This window comes from Chrysoperla carnea, chromosome 5 (assembly GCF_905475395.1).
Source record: "Chrysoperla carnea chromosome 5, inChrCarn1.1, whole genome shotgun sequence".
In the NCBI taxonomy this organism is placed as follows: Eukaryota; Metazoa; Arthropoda; class Insecta; order Neuroptera; family Chrysopidae; genus Chrysoperla; species Chrysoperla carnea.
The window spans coordinates 12,169,048-12,184,275 of record NC_058341.1 but is presented as its reverse complement, the minus strand read 5'-3'; the positions used below and the strand labels follow the sequence as shown (position 1 = coordinate 12,184,275).

Genomic DNA, 15,228 nt, shown 5'->3' with positions numbered 1-15,228 from the left:
GTTTTTTGTTTAGTAGATAATTGTTTATTTATGCTGTTCATTTAAAATTACTCGGCTATTTGTTTTGGCTTATTAATTATAAATAATATAGAATAATTTGATTGTAATTTTGCTCATCAAAGCCATTCACTCTTCAATATAAGTGAGTCGTTTGCAACTAGACTGTACTAACTCTGTTTTTAGCGTACTTTCCCCTCTAAAACTACCTGGATAATTTTCACGAATGAAACCGTACACTGGACACTCACTTCTTTACATATAAAAGTAAAAAACATCTGCTTTTCTCGTACATAACGATCAAATTTAAAAAATAAGAATCTGGCGAAGAGTTTCGTAAATTTCTTAATAAAAAACTAAAATAATTCACAAAAATTTTCGTTCGCGAAGACGAAGTAGACTCCAAAGTAAGCTATTGAATATCTTTAATTTCTGTTAAAGGGAAGTTTTGAATCTAGGTACTTTAGAAATTTTAGTGTTCTGACCGATCAACCTTAATATACAAAATCATTGATTAAGACTAATTCATCAGTTAGTCAGTTTTATAAGTTTTTTTACAATCAATCATTTTTCATTTCAATTCCATTTCATTTCCTTTCAATTTTTTCTTTCTTATATTTTAATTTATGATTATATTTGTCTATAACTGTTGTGTTATAGTTGTTGCAGTTCACCTATTCAATCAATGTCTCTTTAACTTTATCAATCTTTTTGTTTATATGATTCTTTTTTACATAATATATTTTGTTGTTTTAGTAGCTACGTGAAATCATTATGTTCCTTTGATAATCCTCAGAGAAAGGATAAAAAAAAACTTTTATTTTTTGTGTATATTTGAATAATATATTATTAGGTTTTTTAAAGTGTTATACAAGAACTTTTTTTTTTTATAAAAACAACATTTAAGGAAGTGTAATCATTTACTTAAAAAACATTTTTCTTCGTATTTAGATTTCTTAATTAATTTTGAAAGCAAAGAAAGAAAGTTAAAAGGGAATTCTTTAGGTAATTCTCGAAAAATTAACTTTTTTTAAATAATATTTACAATTTATTTGGGTTTTAAATTTTTAATTAATTCTCTTAGAACTTAACGAATTTCGATTAAAAGTGAGAGTAAAATTTTCCAACATTATTTATAGTTTAGTGAATCGAAACATAAAAATGGAAATTAAAGAATAAGTACTCTATTTAGAATGACTACTCATTATTATTAATTGCTTTAAAGTCATTCACAACATATAATATTCTTCGCTAATTTATTTGTACGGCTTTTCGAAAACCTACAGAAAAATAATATTTTCCTGATATATTTTTTTTAATTCGAGTAGCTTAAAGTAGCTTCTTATGGTCAGATTTGCATGTAGCGACCTCGAAAACCCCCAGTTAACTCTGTTTTATATTTTGAGGGGTCAAAATAAGGAATTCGGCTAAAAACATAATTTTTCGGACGCCCTTTTGAGTTTTAATATTTTTTATGCCAGATTCGAATTCAACGGCCCCAAAACCCCTAGTATTTTCACCCTTATTTATTATTTTTAATACGTTTTAGGGCATAAAAGTCGAATTTCCATAAAAGAAGAGGGGAAGGCTCACAAACAAAACGACCTGTTAAAGATTAAAATCGATTCATGGTCAAAAAACTTGAGTAGGTAATGATTTTATTATTCATTGCACAAAATATATTAAAAATAGTGTTTTTTAAGCCCAGTATAAAAATACGTCCCATATAAATTAAAACAATATATTTTTGTTTTACATAGAAGATAATGACGTCAATAGTCAGTAAAATATGTCTACTCTTAGATATCAGGATAACCTGTAATTTGCCATAAATATATGCCGTAGGTATACATCCATGTACAGAGTGTTCAAGTTACAATAGAAGAACTTTAACAAATGGTAAATAGCAATATAACGGAAAATCGTATTTTTTTGACACAGGTTATTAGAATTTCAGAAACAAAAATTATTGTGAATATTGCTGAAACGATTCTTAGAATAATAGAACGGCCGTTGCTTAGAATAATAGAAATTTGGTACCCAATGCCCCAAGTATGAATTATTACATTATAGTTTTCCCAATTTATCATCAGCCATAAATTATGAAAGATCCTTCGCTCCTACTGACAAAATTTTCAATCTTTCTAAGTAGTCATTTTGGTCAAATTCACAATAACATATATTCGCAAATATTCAAGTATCTAGAAAAGGGCGCTTTCACTGCTTTAATTTTGCTGAGAAATTGTCAGAACTTAAACGTTATTTACCATTTGATAAACTCTAGCCGTTATAACTGGACCATCCTGTACATAGTGACGTCGAATGAAAAAAGAAAAACCCAAAGAAATCAAGTAATTTGATTTGAAATTAGATTTGAAAATAAGTTTTTTGAATGAGAATGTGTTTTGCAAGTTAATCAGAATGATTGGTGGACTAGAACTTTTTTCCCTATACCTACCGAAAACAAAAAAATAAAAATACGAAGCGAAAGACAAAAAGAAAATAGATAAAAAGCAATGAAGAGAAATAAATGAATCAAAGTTTTTTTTTTTCATATAAATAACCATCATAGTATTAACTATTATGTTCCACCACCCATTGGACTATTGTAAAAACAATGGTAAAAGCATGTGGTAAGTATACACATAGACAGAAAATTATATTAGACATAGACTTATAAATTTCAAAATTAGTTAGTCTTCCGATTCGGAATTCTGGTCCTGTCAGTTTGATATGTCGAGAATAATAAATCGCATCGTACTTGAACTCACGACAGTGATTGTGTTGTGTCCAAATTAGTGCAAAATTGGAAATTGTTTGTCGGATTTTTACAATACTCGAACGCTAATGCAAGTTTAGATTAATGGTTGAAATTATTTGTATCTCATTCTCAACTTTGGTGATGAATTTAGTTACAACTTCATTAATCAATAAAATTTATCAATGTCTGCCTTGGTTTTCAAAATATCGAAAGCTAAATATCTAAACATTTTCGATATTTTATAAATTACCCCAGATATATAAAAATTTTATTCTTACTTTTCATCTTGCATTGTCAAGTTATAACATAATTCACCATCAAAATTGAAAATATATATATTTTTTAAATTTGTTTCCCCACTTCCGTGATCAGACATACTTAATTAGTCGGACACAACGGCCTTTTTTGTTTTCAACAATTGACTAAGGTTTTAACTTTAATTTAAACAGTTTTTTTTTTTTTTAATTTCTACCGATTAGTTTTCGAGAAAACTATGAAAATATATCATCCATCTACCGTTTTCCTATAAGACCAATGTTAAATATGCCTACTGTTGTTGTCATTTATTTATTTAAATCATCACGCACTCCCCCTTTGAAAAAACAATTTTGAAAATTTTGAAAAAACACGCCTTTTCTTCAAAATTGCCCCGCCCCTCGTACATCCTTAAGAAGTACCCCTTTGAAAAAAATGAGCAAAAAGTAACAATCATCATTTTAAGAAAATAATTTTCTAAGTTAATTATCTTAACCCAAAAATTGCAAAGAACAGACTGGCCAAGTCATTTTTACATAAGACTTGGTCAGCTTGTTTCCAAATAGTTCTATCTATGTGTGTTCTTGCTATATAATAGACAGTAGGTAGTTATCCGTATAAGTTTTGTTTCTGCTAGACAAATTTCAAAAGCGGTAGATACTACATTTTAAATTTATATTATTCATTATTTATATTAAATTTATTTGTATACTCTTTTTCGTGTAAAGCATGTAAACCACATTCAAATATACTCCACTCTCTCTTTCTGCCCTTATATTTCTCAATTAAACTTTTTATTTTTTTTCCAAAATTGCAGTAGCAATAAATTATTTTTTCTCAAAATTAAAAAACTTTTTTAATGACCAATACATTCATATACCAAACATGTATATAACATTTAAGAGTCGAAAAACATCAATAGATTTTTAGTAATACTATTTTGGTAAGGTGTATAGATTGTACAGAGTGCACAAAAAAAAAAATTATAGTTAAAAAAAATTTAAACAAACACGTTTTATTGTTCTAAAAAGTGGATAATTGTTGTTATTTCAATGTGAATTAAAAGCGTGCGGTGCATCTCATCATTCATTTTTTAAATTCGCTGGTTGGACAGGTGTCGATCATGCCACGCTTTGAATTTTAAAATACAATTGTATGCATCATCCACTTACTTGTAGGTGCAATTTATCCTTCTTTCTTCTTAAACTATAATTATCATAAGTAGAATAAAAAAAGCATATTAACAGGATTAGATTTCACCCTGACAGCCTTCCACTTAAGGAGCGGTCATAGCCCTAGCCCTTACAGCACGTAATTGTTGAGGTTACTATTAATATTTCAGTAATCATCGGTATCTCATTTCTATTGTATTGTTCAAGATCTTGCCTTGCTCCAACAAAAAAAGAAAGGAAAAAGAGAAAAGAAAATTTCGTTATTGATATTTATTTTTCATTTAATAAAAATTATTAATTAGTAAATTAATAAAAAAGAAAAGAAAAGAAATAGAAAACAAATCGATCAGCATTTAGAATGAAAAACCTGAACCAATTTCTTTGAAATAAATATCGATACAACAGCAGAACACACAAAAAGAAAAATAAACATCAAATAATAAATAAAAAGGTTTTTATTATTGATTTGTCCAATTATTATGATTTTCTATTTATATATAGGAGAGAGTGATGTACCTTGGGTCAAAAATTACCCATAAAAATGTAAAACTAAGCTTAATACGTGAAATTAAAATTGATTCAAAAACGAAGAAGTTATCAGCATTCAAAGATTATTGCCCATTTCCTTTTAGCAAAGCAAAGTTTATATGTAATCTCTATGATGGTACCGTGCAATGACGTCACTAAACTATATCTTGCTTTTTGTTTAGTTAGGAACTTTAAACGTTCATATGTTGCATGTTACTAAAGATTTTCAAAAGCCAACTTCACTTTTCCACTCGTCCAGTGAGATTTCTTCACCTGAAGTAATCAAAAACATTCAGTCAACATGCCTGTTGTTAGTAAATTAACAGCTAATGCATCATTTTTACTTTTTGCAATAAAAGTTTTATTTCGATTTTAATTGAAAACAATAGCACAAGGACAACGATTTACTTAATTGGTTGACGAAACGTGAATTTTCATGTATAAAAAAAGGAATCGAAATTGTGTGATAATTATAAAAGGTAAAATATTATCTAGGTACAACACTCTACCTAATGTTTATTCTATCTAAATTCTTCACGAAGAAGAAGTAGAAGAACATTATTATTATAAAATGTTATCATTTTCTATACCACTCTGGTGATAATGATTATCATGATCATACTATTGAGAATATTGCTGATAATAATAATAGAATAGATATTTATCAGCCCAGAAGAGTAGCTACTAGCTACCAGGCTATTTATAAAAGTACTATTTTTTTATTATTGAAAGTTTTTGAAATATTGAAAGCAAATCCCGATCTGACTTACAGAGAAGACGCATGCAGTGAAAATTCGTGATTTTTGTTAAAAACATATAAATTCAGATTAAATAATAGTACAAAAGACCTGATAACCAGATGAGACATATTTTTTATGATTTATAAACACGTCTATAATAGATAGTCTATCGAAAAGTGTTCATGTCTATTTTTAATATAATCAATTTTCTAGTTTTTCCCAAGAACGCTTTTTTGATGGTATGTATGTACCATTATTTTCGTAATTTCGTAAATTATCTTTCTCCTGATACTAATTTCGAATGGTTAACAGATCGGTGTAGATCTGTTTATATCATATGAGCTATAAGTTTGTGTTCTCCCTCGAACATTTTATAAACTTTTATTATTTTATTATTAATAATTCGTATATGATAAAGTACGAATTATTTACTTTGCTATCAGTTGCACTTTATTTACAAATAAATCATTCCATTCACCATTAATTACATGAACAATAAATATTTACTTTAAATAAATAAACAATATTATTTAAGTAATCGATTCAAATCGTTCTAAAACCATTTGGTACTTATCTGCAATATTAAACGGTGAAGTTATTAATGCTTTTCTATTTCAAAAAACTTATTTCAATGTTGTACACGGTAAGAAATGCATGTCGTTTACTACAATGCTGGTATGGTATAGAGACAGATGCATATAGTATGTATATTAGTGTAGGTAATATACTCATCAGAATTATTGTGGGTATCGCCAACCAGAATGGGCCTGACGCCCATAATGGTGGATTAAAATGAATTAATGAAAAATAAGTAGGTGTAGTTTTAAAAGTTATGAAATAATATGTAGATAAGAAAGAAAAAAATTTACAGTGTATATATATAAACCATAATGATTTCACTTATTGAGTCCAGCCACCCGTTGGCTAGAAGTGTCGACGAAACGAAATGATATTTAAGGAAACCTTGGAAATGTTTTCATTTGCATAAAAGTTAGTATTTTTGTGCTTCGATTTTGCCTAGTTTAAGAGAATCGATTTTGTCAATTTACGATGTCAGTGTCTCGACTCGGACTGTTCGGAAATCGCCATCCCACATCAAGATATCTAGTCAAAAATTTCTAAAGTCAAAGTATCAATGAGAAAAATCAAAACAAAATAAAAACGTCTATCATCCCTGGTAGAAATAATTTGAGGCACCTGATAGGGTTTCGTTGAATATGCCCGGTTTGATATATTAGGGCCTGACTAAACAACCGGGCTATTTCCCTGACCAGAATGTAATGCGTTTTGGGAAGGATTTATACACTGGGGTTAACGATATTTTGCCGGGTTGGTTGCCTGGTTGGGTCAATAGTAATCAGGGTAGCGCGTTCAGCTGTTACGGTTGCCTGTTCGGGTTCACGTACTCGGATTCACTTTATATATCCGGTCAGTTACCCCGGTTGAGCTAAGATATTCGGGCTAGCGATACTAGTTACCTGGAAGGGTTTGCATAAATTGGGGCAGTATAATCATCCCCGGTCTGTAACCTTTCATGGCTCACGTCATCGGGCCTTCTTTTCATTCCCTGATCGGGCCCTGGTTGCAAGTCGGGCAGTAATCGGGCACTTTCTACCAGGGATTGACCTAGAATTATAAGTAAAACTAATAAAATCGTTCTGTAACTAATAGTAGAAATTGTAGAAACGATACTTTAATTTGTATACAGTTTCAATAATAAATAGGTACACACAAGTAGAGGAAAACAATATATAAAGGCTTCTCCTTGTTTAATAAATAATAAAAGGTTAGATTTTTTTTTTAGTAAATAATACACACAAAAACCTTTTCAATATTTTACGTTTTTAGTAGGTATCTCTGGATACCTAATATTATATTATATTACATAAGAGAAGACCTTGTTGTTTGTTGTTGAAAATATAACAAGGAAATGAACAGAAAAAAAGAGAAGTTTTCATAAATAAGGTAAATAAACCTTAATAAATAAAATTTATATTCAATGAAAAAAGAAATTTTACAAAATTTTCCCTATTTGATATTGCTTATCTTATTAAGGTATACAGAAGGTTGTAAAAATTATGTTTCAAGCACGTAGATGAAAATTGTCAAGAAAATTAGTCAATATCAATTTCCTCAACCAACTATTTTCGTAAAAAAATGTGTATATAATTTCAAGGGTGATATTCGTAACAAGTGAAATTTACAAAATTTAAAAAACCCCTGACAAATTTTTCGACTACGGAATCCTAAACTCGCATATGTAACATATCTAAGATCACTCTCCATTAAATGGTCTTTTTCCTTAAAGCCTTTTCCAAACTGAGCCGAATTGGAAGATCATCGCAAATTTTTAGGTTTTTTCGGGTACGAAACCCTTAATTCGCACTTTAAACATAGCTAAGAACCATTTCCATTAAATTATTTTTCAAACAAAACCAAAAAATTCAAATCGGTTCATCCGTTTAGGCTCTACAATGCTACAGACAGGCAGACACCCACACATAGCGGCCAAACTTATAACACCCGTTTTTTAGCTCGAGGATTAAAAATAGATGGCATTATTGTTTTAACGACTGGAGCAATTGTTAGCTCAGAAATTCCGGTTAAAACAAAAGAAGATAAATATCTCTTCCATCCATTTGTTTTTTTCCACCTCTTGATTAATCTGCCCGAAACAACTTCTTTTTTTTCCTGCAAATACTTTTCTCTAATGTTCCCTTTTTTTCATTCATGTGATTTCCTTTTTTATTAAAACATAATTTTGGGACAGCTTGTATTTGCTAATTCAAAACAATTTCTGAACAGAGAAAAATAAGATAAGAGTGTGGAAATATAAAATGGATCGTAAATTAATAAAATGTACTTTTTTGTGTTTACCTATTTAATTAAAGATACCTGTTTTTTTTGTGTTTAATCAACAATGTCTAAATCTGTGGCTATCTCATTGGTAAACAAAAGAATTAAAGAAGTTTAACGGACCGGTACTAATAATATTACTAACTGTTCCTGTAAAACATTTATTATTTTCTTTATAAACCACAAACTTTGGAAAATAATTATTAAAATGATTTTAGTCCCAATCAGTGGAAAAGAGATCATAATATCCAAACACTGTTATTTCAAACTTTATTGGCTTTCAAAATGTTTGAAAGGCTTTTAAGTTAGCTAGGAACCTTCTGACGTGCTAGCAAGGACGTCACTTTTATCAAGCAATTATAATATTCCAATAAGTACTAAATTTGGCTTTGAAGTTCGGAAACGGACACTTGAAGACAGGTAGGAACTGGTAACGTCATGAAAAAAGGAATGTCTATGTATGTTCTTGGCAATGTCTACTCAGCGAATTCAACTAGGAGACGGTAGCAATGAACATCGGGCTGTGCCATGATCCAGCTTTATGGTGAGTAAACTTTCTAATAAATTTTTACAGAAAAGTCACTTTATTTTGCGATATTAGTTCAACATTTTTGGGGAAGACAAAATTTGAAAAAACTGATAAACGCATAAATTAAAAATTAAAAGAAACCTCCGGCACAAAATCAGGTCTGATCGACTCGTATGTGGTATCGTAGAGAACACATCTAAGAACACTCTTAATCAAACTCCCTTTCAAACAAAATTACATCATAGTTGACTTTGCCGTTTGGGAGCTACGATACCATAATCAGATATACAGATCCACAAATACGTTAAACTTACATCACCGTTAATTAGAAGAAAAATGAAACAAGTCACTTACCAATGGTTGTAATCACAGTCAAAGAATATAAAAAAGCCCCCGAAAATGACCATTGTTTTGAATCTTCATCAGCACCATCATAACCCAAACGTATTGCATTTACAATATGCTCTTGATAATCTTCCATTTCAGTTTTCACAACACTCTTCCAAAACGATTCATTTAATGTGTTTGTTCTACAGGCATTAAAAAAAACCATAAAAATTATAAAATAATGAGTATTTATTATGATAAACATAAACTTTCAAAAAAAATTATTATTTTAGATAAATATTTTATGGTTATTATTATAATTATTTAAATTAAAATTGCCTTTTTATGCAAATGAATACTTTTGAAAAAATTTATACGAAATTTAAATGAATATATTGTACATCACGATCGGTGCTATAATTTAGATTTTTTTTATTACGCTTTTTATTTACAGGTTTGTGAAATTTTACGAGAGTAGTTGATGTAAATTGTAAATAATTGTATTGCAACATTGTGAAAAAATATCTTTCCAGAACGATAGATTTTCGATTTTTCTTTTAGTTATTGAAAGTAGGTAGGAATAGGGTACGCGTGGCGCCTAAGAGCGGTTGCATTGAATGTGTACACCACCAAAAATGTGGCGAAAATTGTTTATAATAATTTAAAAACAAAACAATTTTTTTTAAATCAGTTTTCATATCCTTTTAGAAAAATAAATTTAAAATAAATAAAATAAATTAAACAGTCGTTTCTTCCCGAATATCTCGTTACCACCACACTTTTCCGTGGCTATAGTGAAATCAAATTTTCCTGAAAGGACAAACAATTTGAGAATTCTGTTCAGAAAAGTTTGAGAATGCTTTTTGTAGCTCTTATTCAAAAATGTTGCCATTATTTTCGTTTGAAAGCTTTTATAATGTCAGAATTATCTAAAATCGGAATTTTCATTCAGAAAATTTGTTTAAATACATAAAGGGGTTGTTTCTTTTCATAGTATTTATCTATGATTGAAATTTAATACAGTTAGATACTCTATTTAAAAGAATAACCACTACTCGGTATTGATTCAAAATTTAAGGAACATATTTTATCTTATAAGCAAATTTTTCTTGAGCAAAATATATTTTGTCAGTTTAAGGCCGTGATATTTTTCATTTATTTCAAATTGTAATGGCATTCATGTCGAAACGAATGCTGTTACAATTCCCTGCCCGTGTGTTAGTAACATTACCTAGAAGATAACAGGATGCAACAAGTTTAATTACTTTGCCATTCAACTAAATTATCAGTGCCATAACAAAAATATTAAGCCTCCTCTACACTCGCATAAAGTAGCCGACCAAGGGACGAGAATGTAGTAGTAGTGAGTGCTTCGCCTCCACTACACCCCGCGAGTGTGGAAATGTATGCTTTTTTATGACTATATTGTGGGACAGAAAAGGTGCTTTGTAAAATAATTAATCATACTTGAAATTTCGTGAGTGGCTTCTTTTGGCTAGTCTACCAAACTTCTCCCAGCGACTTAAAAACTATATATCTAAATGGCAGCAAGGAATTAGGCACTATGGGCACTTGATAAATAAGATAAATAAATTATGAAATATATCTAACATTTGTAAACTCATCAACGATTATGACATTTTTTTCATTACTGTATTGCAAATGCTTTATAAAAATCATTTTTACAAAAGACAAATTGAAAATAATAAAACAAAAAAAAACAAAACGAGTGGATAAAGTAGAAACTTACGTATCTGTCAGTTTCCATAATCTGGCAGCTGTTGCATTTCTCATTTTGATTACATCGTATGTACGTTGCTTTGAGCTTTCACCTTCAATTGCCATGAATATAAAAGCACCAGCAATTGTATATCCAACCACTAATCCCACAATGCCAACATTACTAAACATAAATGCAATAAAATTACGAAAATAATCTTTTAGTTTTTCATTTAATGGTTTTTTATATTGACGTCGCATAGATCGTCGTACCGAACGTTTGCGATCCATGTTGTTTTTTTCTTTTTATTTTTAAATTAAAAACACAATATTTTTTTTTAATTGTCACTTCTTTTCAAATAGCACAAATAGTCCAGTCTGCATATACCTAAAAACGGGATTAAATAATACTGAATATAGAACTGTTTTCTTTAAGGTATTGATGATTGTAAGGAAATTGTGCCTATAAGTTTAAATTTTCGGTACAGATTGAATTTGCAATTTTCTTTTTTTAACAAGACAATTAGTCCGTAGGAAGGTGGCAAATTGGAGTAATTGTTTTCTCGTTTTTACCTCAAAGAGGACGGAAGAGTATTTGGTTGTGTGCTAAAATTTGCGACTGTTTTCTACTCTTTTCAGTTTCTTTAACTTACTTGACCATTTTCATGTCAATAAGGTTTACGTTTGCTTTACGATTAAAATTTGCACTTTTCAGGAACTGAAAAGCGGAAAATTGCCGTACTGCATCCCAAAATCTTTTCCGAGTTTCAACTCTTTTGCTATTTGCACCCGTTTCCAATGAATTTTTATTATTATTTGAACATGACAATCTATTACCAAATAATAGCTGTTTTGAAAAAAAATTTTCGATATACTACTCAGCCATTCCCTCTCATTTAATCAACACTGACATCCTTGAGGTAGAATCATAAATACTGGTCGATTATCATTTTAGGGTCAAAATTTTCAATTAAGTTACATCAAGAAGTTTTCCCAATAATCAAAATGAACCCATATTATTTCTACCACCTCATTGATCTTTTCAATCATGACCTATTTACTTTCAGGCTCAACATTCATAAATTCAATAAGCTTAAATTTTGTAGGAATTATATCTAAATTAAGGATAGAAAATAAAGAACTGAGCAACATTTTTCGTCTAATATGGACGTCTGAAGGATATGCCGAATCAAAATTAGAAAGGGGAACATACAGGTAAGCGGGTTCAGAAATCAGTGAGATCATATTAATCCACTAAGTGACCAAAGCCGTGCAGAAAAGAAAACATTTGCATCTTAAAAATATGAGACCAAAAACTTAGATTTAGACTCTTAATAGATTCCTTCATAGTTTCATATTCTCATTATTGTAGTACATACAGACTGTATGAAAACGCACCCAACGTTTCATGTTATATTCAAAAGAATTTTCAGTTGTTTTTTGAAATATTTTTGAATTAAGTTTGTAGTTTTTATTAAAGGAGCCATCATCATAGTGTTGTTTTTTATCACGTAGTGTACACGACTCACGTATTTTACTTTTTGTTTTAATATTATTTTTATTAAGTATGAATTTTTGTTTGCTATCTTTATAGAAGAACAACACTTTTTTTAGTTACATATTTAGTTTTTTATTTTTTTTTTTTAGTTGTTTATTGTTAAAACTTTCACTCTGTTAGATCTGTTGGTTGGTAACACTGTGTGTTTATTTTTTTTTTTTCATGTATAACGTGAAACGTGTTGTTTGCAGTCACATTAATTTTTTTTACTCATGTACAGCAGCGATCGTATCGTTGAATGTTGCGAGTTGAATGTATGTTGAAACACCTAGAAAAAATAATAATATTTATTTTATTATTTTTATTTACAAAATGAATCATAATTGAATATAAATTGGTCGAGATAAGAATAATCCTTGTCTCAAACAATTATTAAATATTCGAACAATTAAAAAAATATTTCCAAAGTAGTAGTAATCTGGCAATATATCGTTAGAAGCTTTTCCTAAAAAAGCACAATAACACAATTGAATCACTGGAATTAATCTCTGGTGGAATAATAGGTCCGGGTACCGATCCAATCGCAGTTCCCATCAAAATCGTTCACTATTGAAATCAATTCAAAACTGATTACGCTTGATAAATGGAGTATGAATTAGTCACTATACCGTTTAATTAAATCGGACTTCTTTAAGGTAGTACAATCGCTGTTGTCTCTATTTGTGACAACAGTGTACAATAGTAAGACATTGTATCTATACATATACTCAATACACACACATAAATAAATTTATGAGTTGCTTTTTGCATCTTCATCTTGCAAGATGGTCAACAAATTTTCAATTTTAATCTACGATTACTGTTATCTTATATTTCAATTTTATCCAATTAATAAGAAAAGTTTTTTCACAATTAAACTGCCTTAATTATATAAAAAAATTCTAGACATCATTTAACAATTTTGTTCCATTTTTTGTCCTTTATTGTCGGTATAAACGGATCAGATTTACGAATCTAACTATTAAATGAAGGTGAAAATTCTTCATCTTAAGTGATAAAGAAAATTTAGTCCAATCCCCTATTGAGTTGCATCTAGAATTCCAAAAATATATTACAAATAAAATATGAAAGGATAACTTTCTTTTAGTACAGAGACGATGAATTTTCGAAAAAATACCATTTTCAACGTTAAATACCATAATTATTTATTACTTGTTGTACTTCTATTAATTCCATCTTGTAAATTTAAGGTTAGAAGAATTGAAATAGTTTCTTAAAACAGTAAAATACGTGACAAGAAAAATTATAATTTACTTTAAATGTAACACATTTAAAATAAAAATCACGTAATGTATTAATTATTTACGCATAAAGAATCACTTAAATAAGATAAAATATGGTAATGACGTCTAGTATACGTTTATGACGGATCACTAAACTAAGGTTACAGAAAAATATTCTTCATTAAATTTCTAAAAAATTTTTACATAAATTTTCTCGGTAAGAAAGAATCATTACACTGTAATTAATAACAATAATTACCGTTGTATTTGATCAGGTATTATGGATATTAGGTTTTCACAGGATGTAACATGGCGAAAATATCGTAACGAGTTTGGTATCGTAGTTGAATGTGGAATGTGGAGGTCGTTTCTAGAAGAATATCGTTCACTCTGACATCTGAGGCGGCTGTACAAATAACAAAAACAGTTCATAGTTTCCATGAAAAGGGCTTGCATGTAAAAGTATAGTTATAGGTACTGTAAAATAACAAATCAGTCGATACGGAGAGTTCTCTATAGATTGTGGATAGTCCAATTAACAGTGTGGGCAGCAGTTGTTAAATGACTGTAAATTGATTCCATGTGGAACAATTAATGTATCTTCATGTTAAAAACTAGGGTATCGCAAAGTTTTCAAATTTCACTTACTGTTGTTTGTCTCGAACCTACGAGGGGTGGTATTCTTATTCTATTTTAATTATATTCAGCTGATATTTAACTCAAAAAATTTGTTGAGACTGTGATCCGGATCTCATTCACATCAATCGTTAAAATACCCCCAAAAAACTTTTACTCCAAATCCACAATTCTTTTTTAAAATTACTTCAATAATTCTCAATCATGTTTACTTCGAAAGAAAACGGAGAAAAAACGAAGCATTTATGGTCCAGTTAGATAGAACGCTTGGCATGAACTCAAGAGTACCGTTTTCAATTCCTGGAATGTGTATATTATTTTTCAATTATATTTAATTAGTATAAACGTAGGTTTACAAATACCAATTAAAAATGTATGCTGATTTGTGAATTTTAACACAATATTTACATTATTCCTGATACTTCCTTCTGGAATCTATTTTAAAACACCAGAATAAATATAACATATACTTTCAACATCCTGTTCCTTCTAATTACATATATTATTATACGCATAAATCTATAGAATATCTATCATCAAATTGGTAACAGCTAACCAACATACGTTGTTCGACTACTACAACACATACATATATCGAAGATAGAAATTCTAACTACAGTTATAACGTTTGAAGATTGTTATTACTACTACTGAATACAATTAATCACAACTGGTGCAAAATTTCTCTAGCTTAAATATATTATATGTGTATACAGCGTGGGGTGTAAGTAAGTATACAGTTGTACATCGTTATTCACTGATTTTCACTGTTATTCACTGATTAAACATTCGATTTTTGAAATTTCTATTCCCTGTCTAACACTTACTCACCAGAATATTTTACGTTTGTTAGTCTAAAGTTGATTCAAAATCTTCGGAAATTGTTATAACACAATAGTTTTCTAATAGGGCTAAACTTCGAGCTAA

The 15,228-nt window shown here is 29.3% G+C and overlaps 1 protein-coding gene across 1 annotated transcript in view; it reads right to left on the bottom strand.

Moving 5' to 3' along the window:
- The window catches only part of LOC123300067 (TWiK family of potassium channels protein 18), a 63,339-nt gene extending 50,987 nt beyond the window's left edge, over positions 1-12,352 (bottom strand). The window contains exons 1-2 of the mRNA XM_044882538.1: positions 10,916-12,352; positions 9,193-9,368 (exon numbers count right to left, since the gene is read on the bottom strand). Of these exons, the coding sequence (XP_044738473.1) occupies positions 9,193-9,368; positions 10,916-11,175 (436 nt within the window). The 5' untranslated portion in view covers positions 11,176-12,352. The remainder of the gene's footprint in view (positions 1-9,192; positions 9,369-10,915) is intronic.
- Between the last annotated feature and the right edge of the window lie 2,876 nt (positions 12,353-15,228).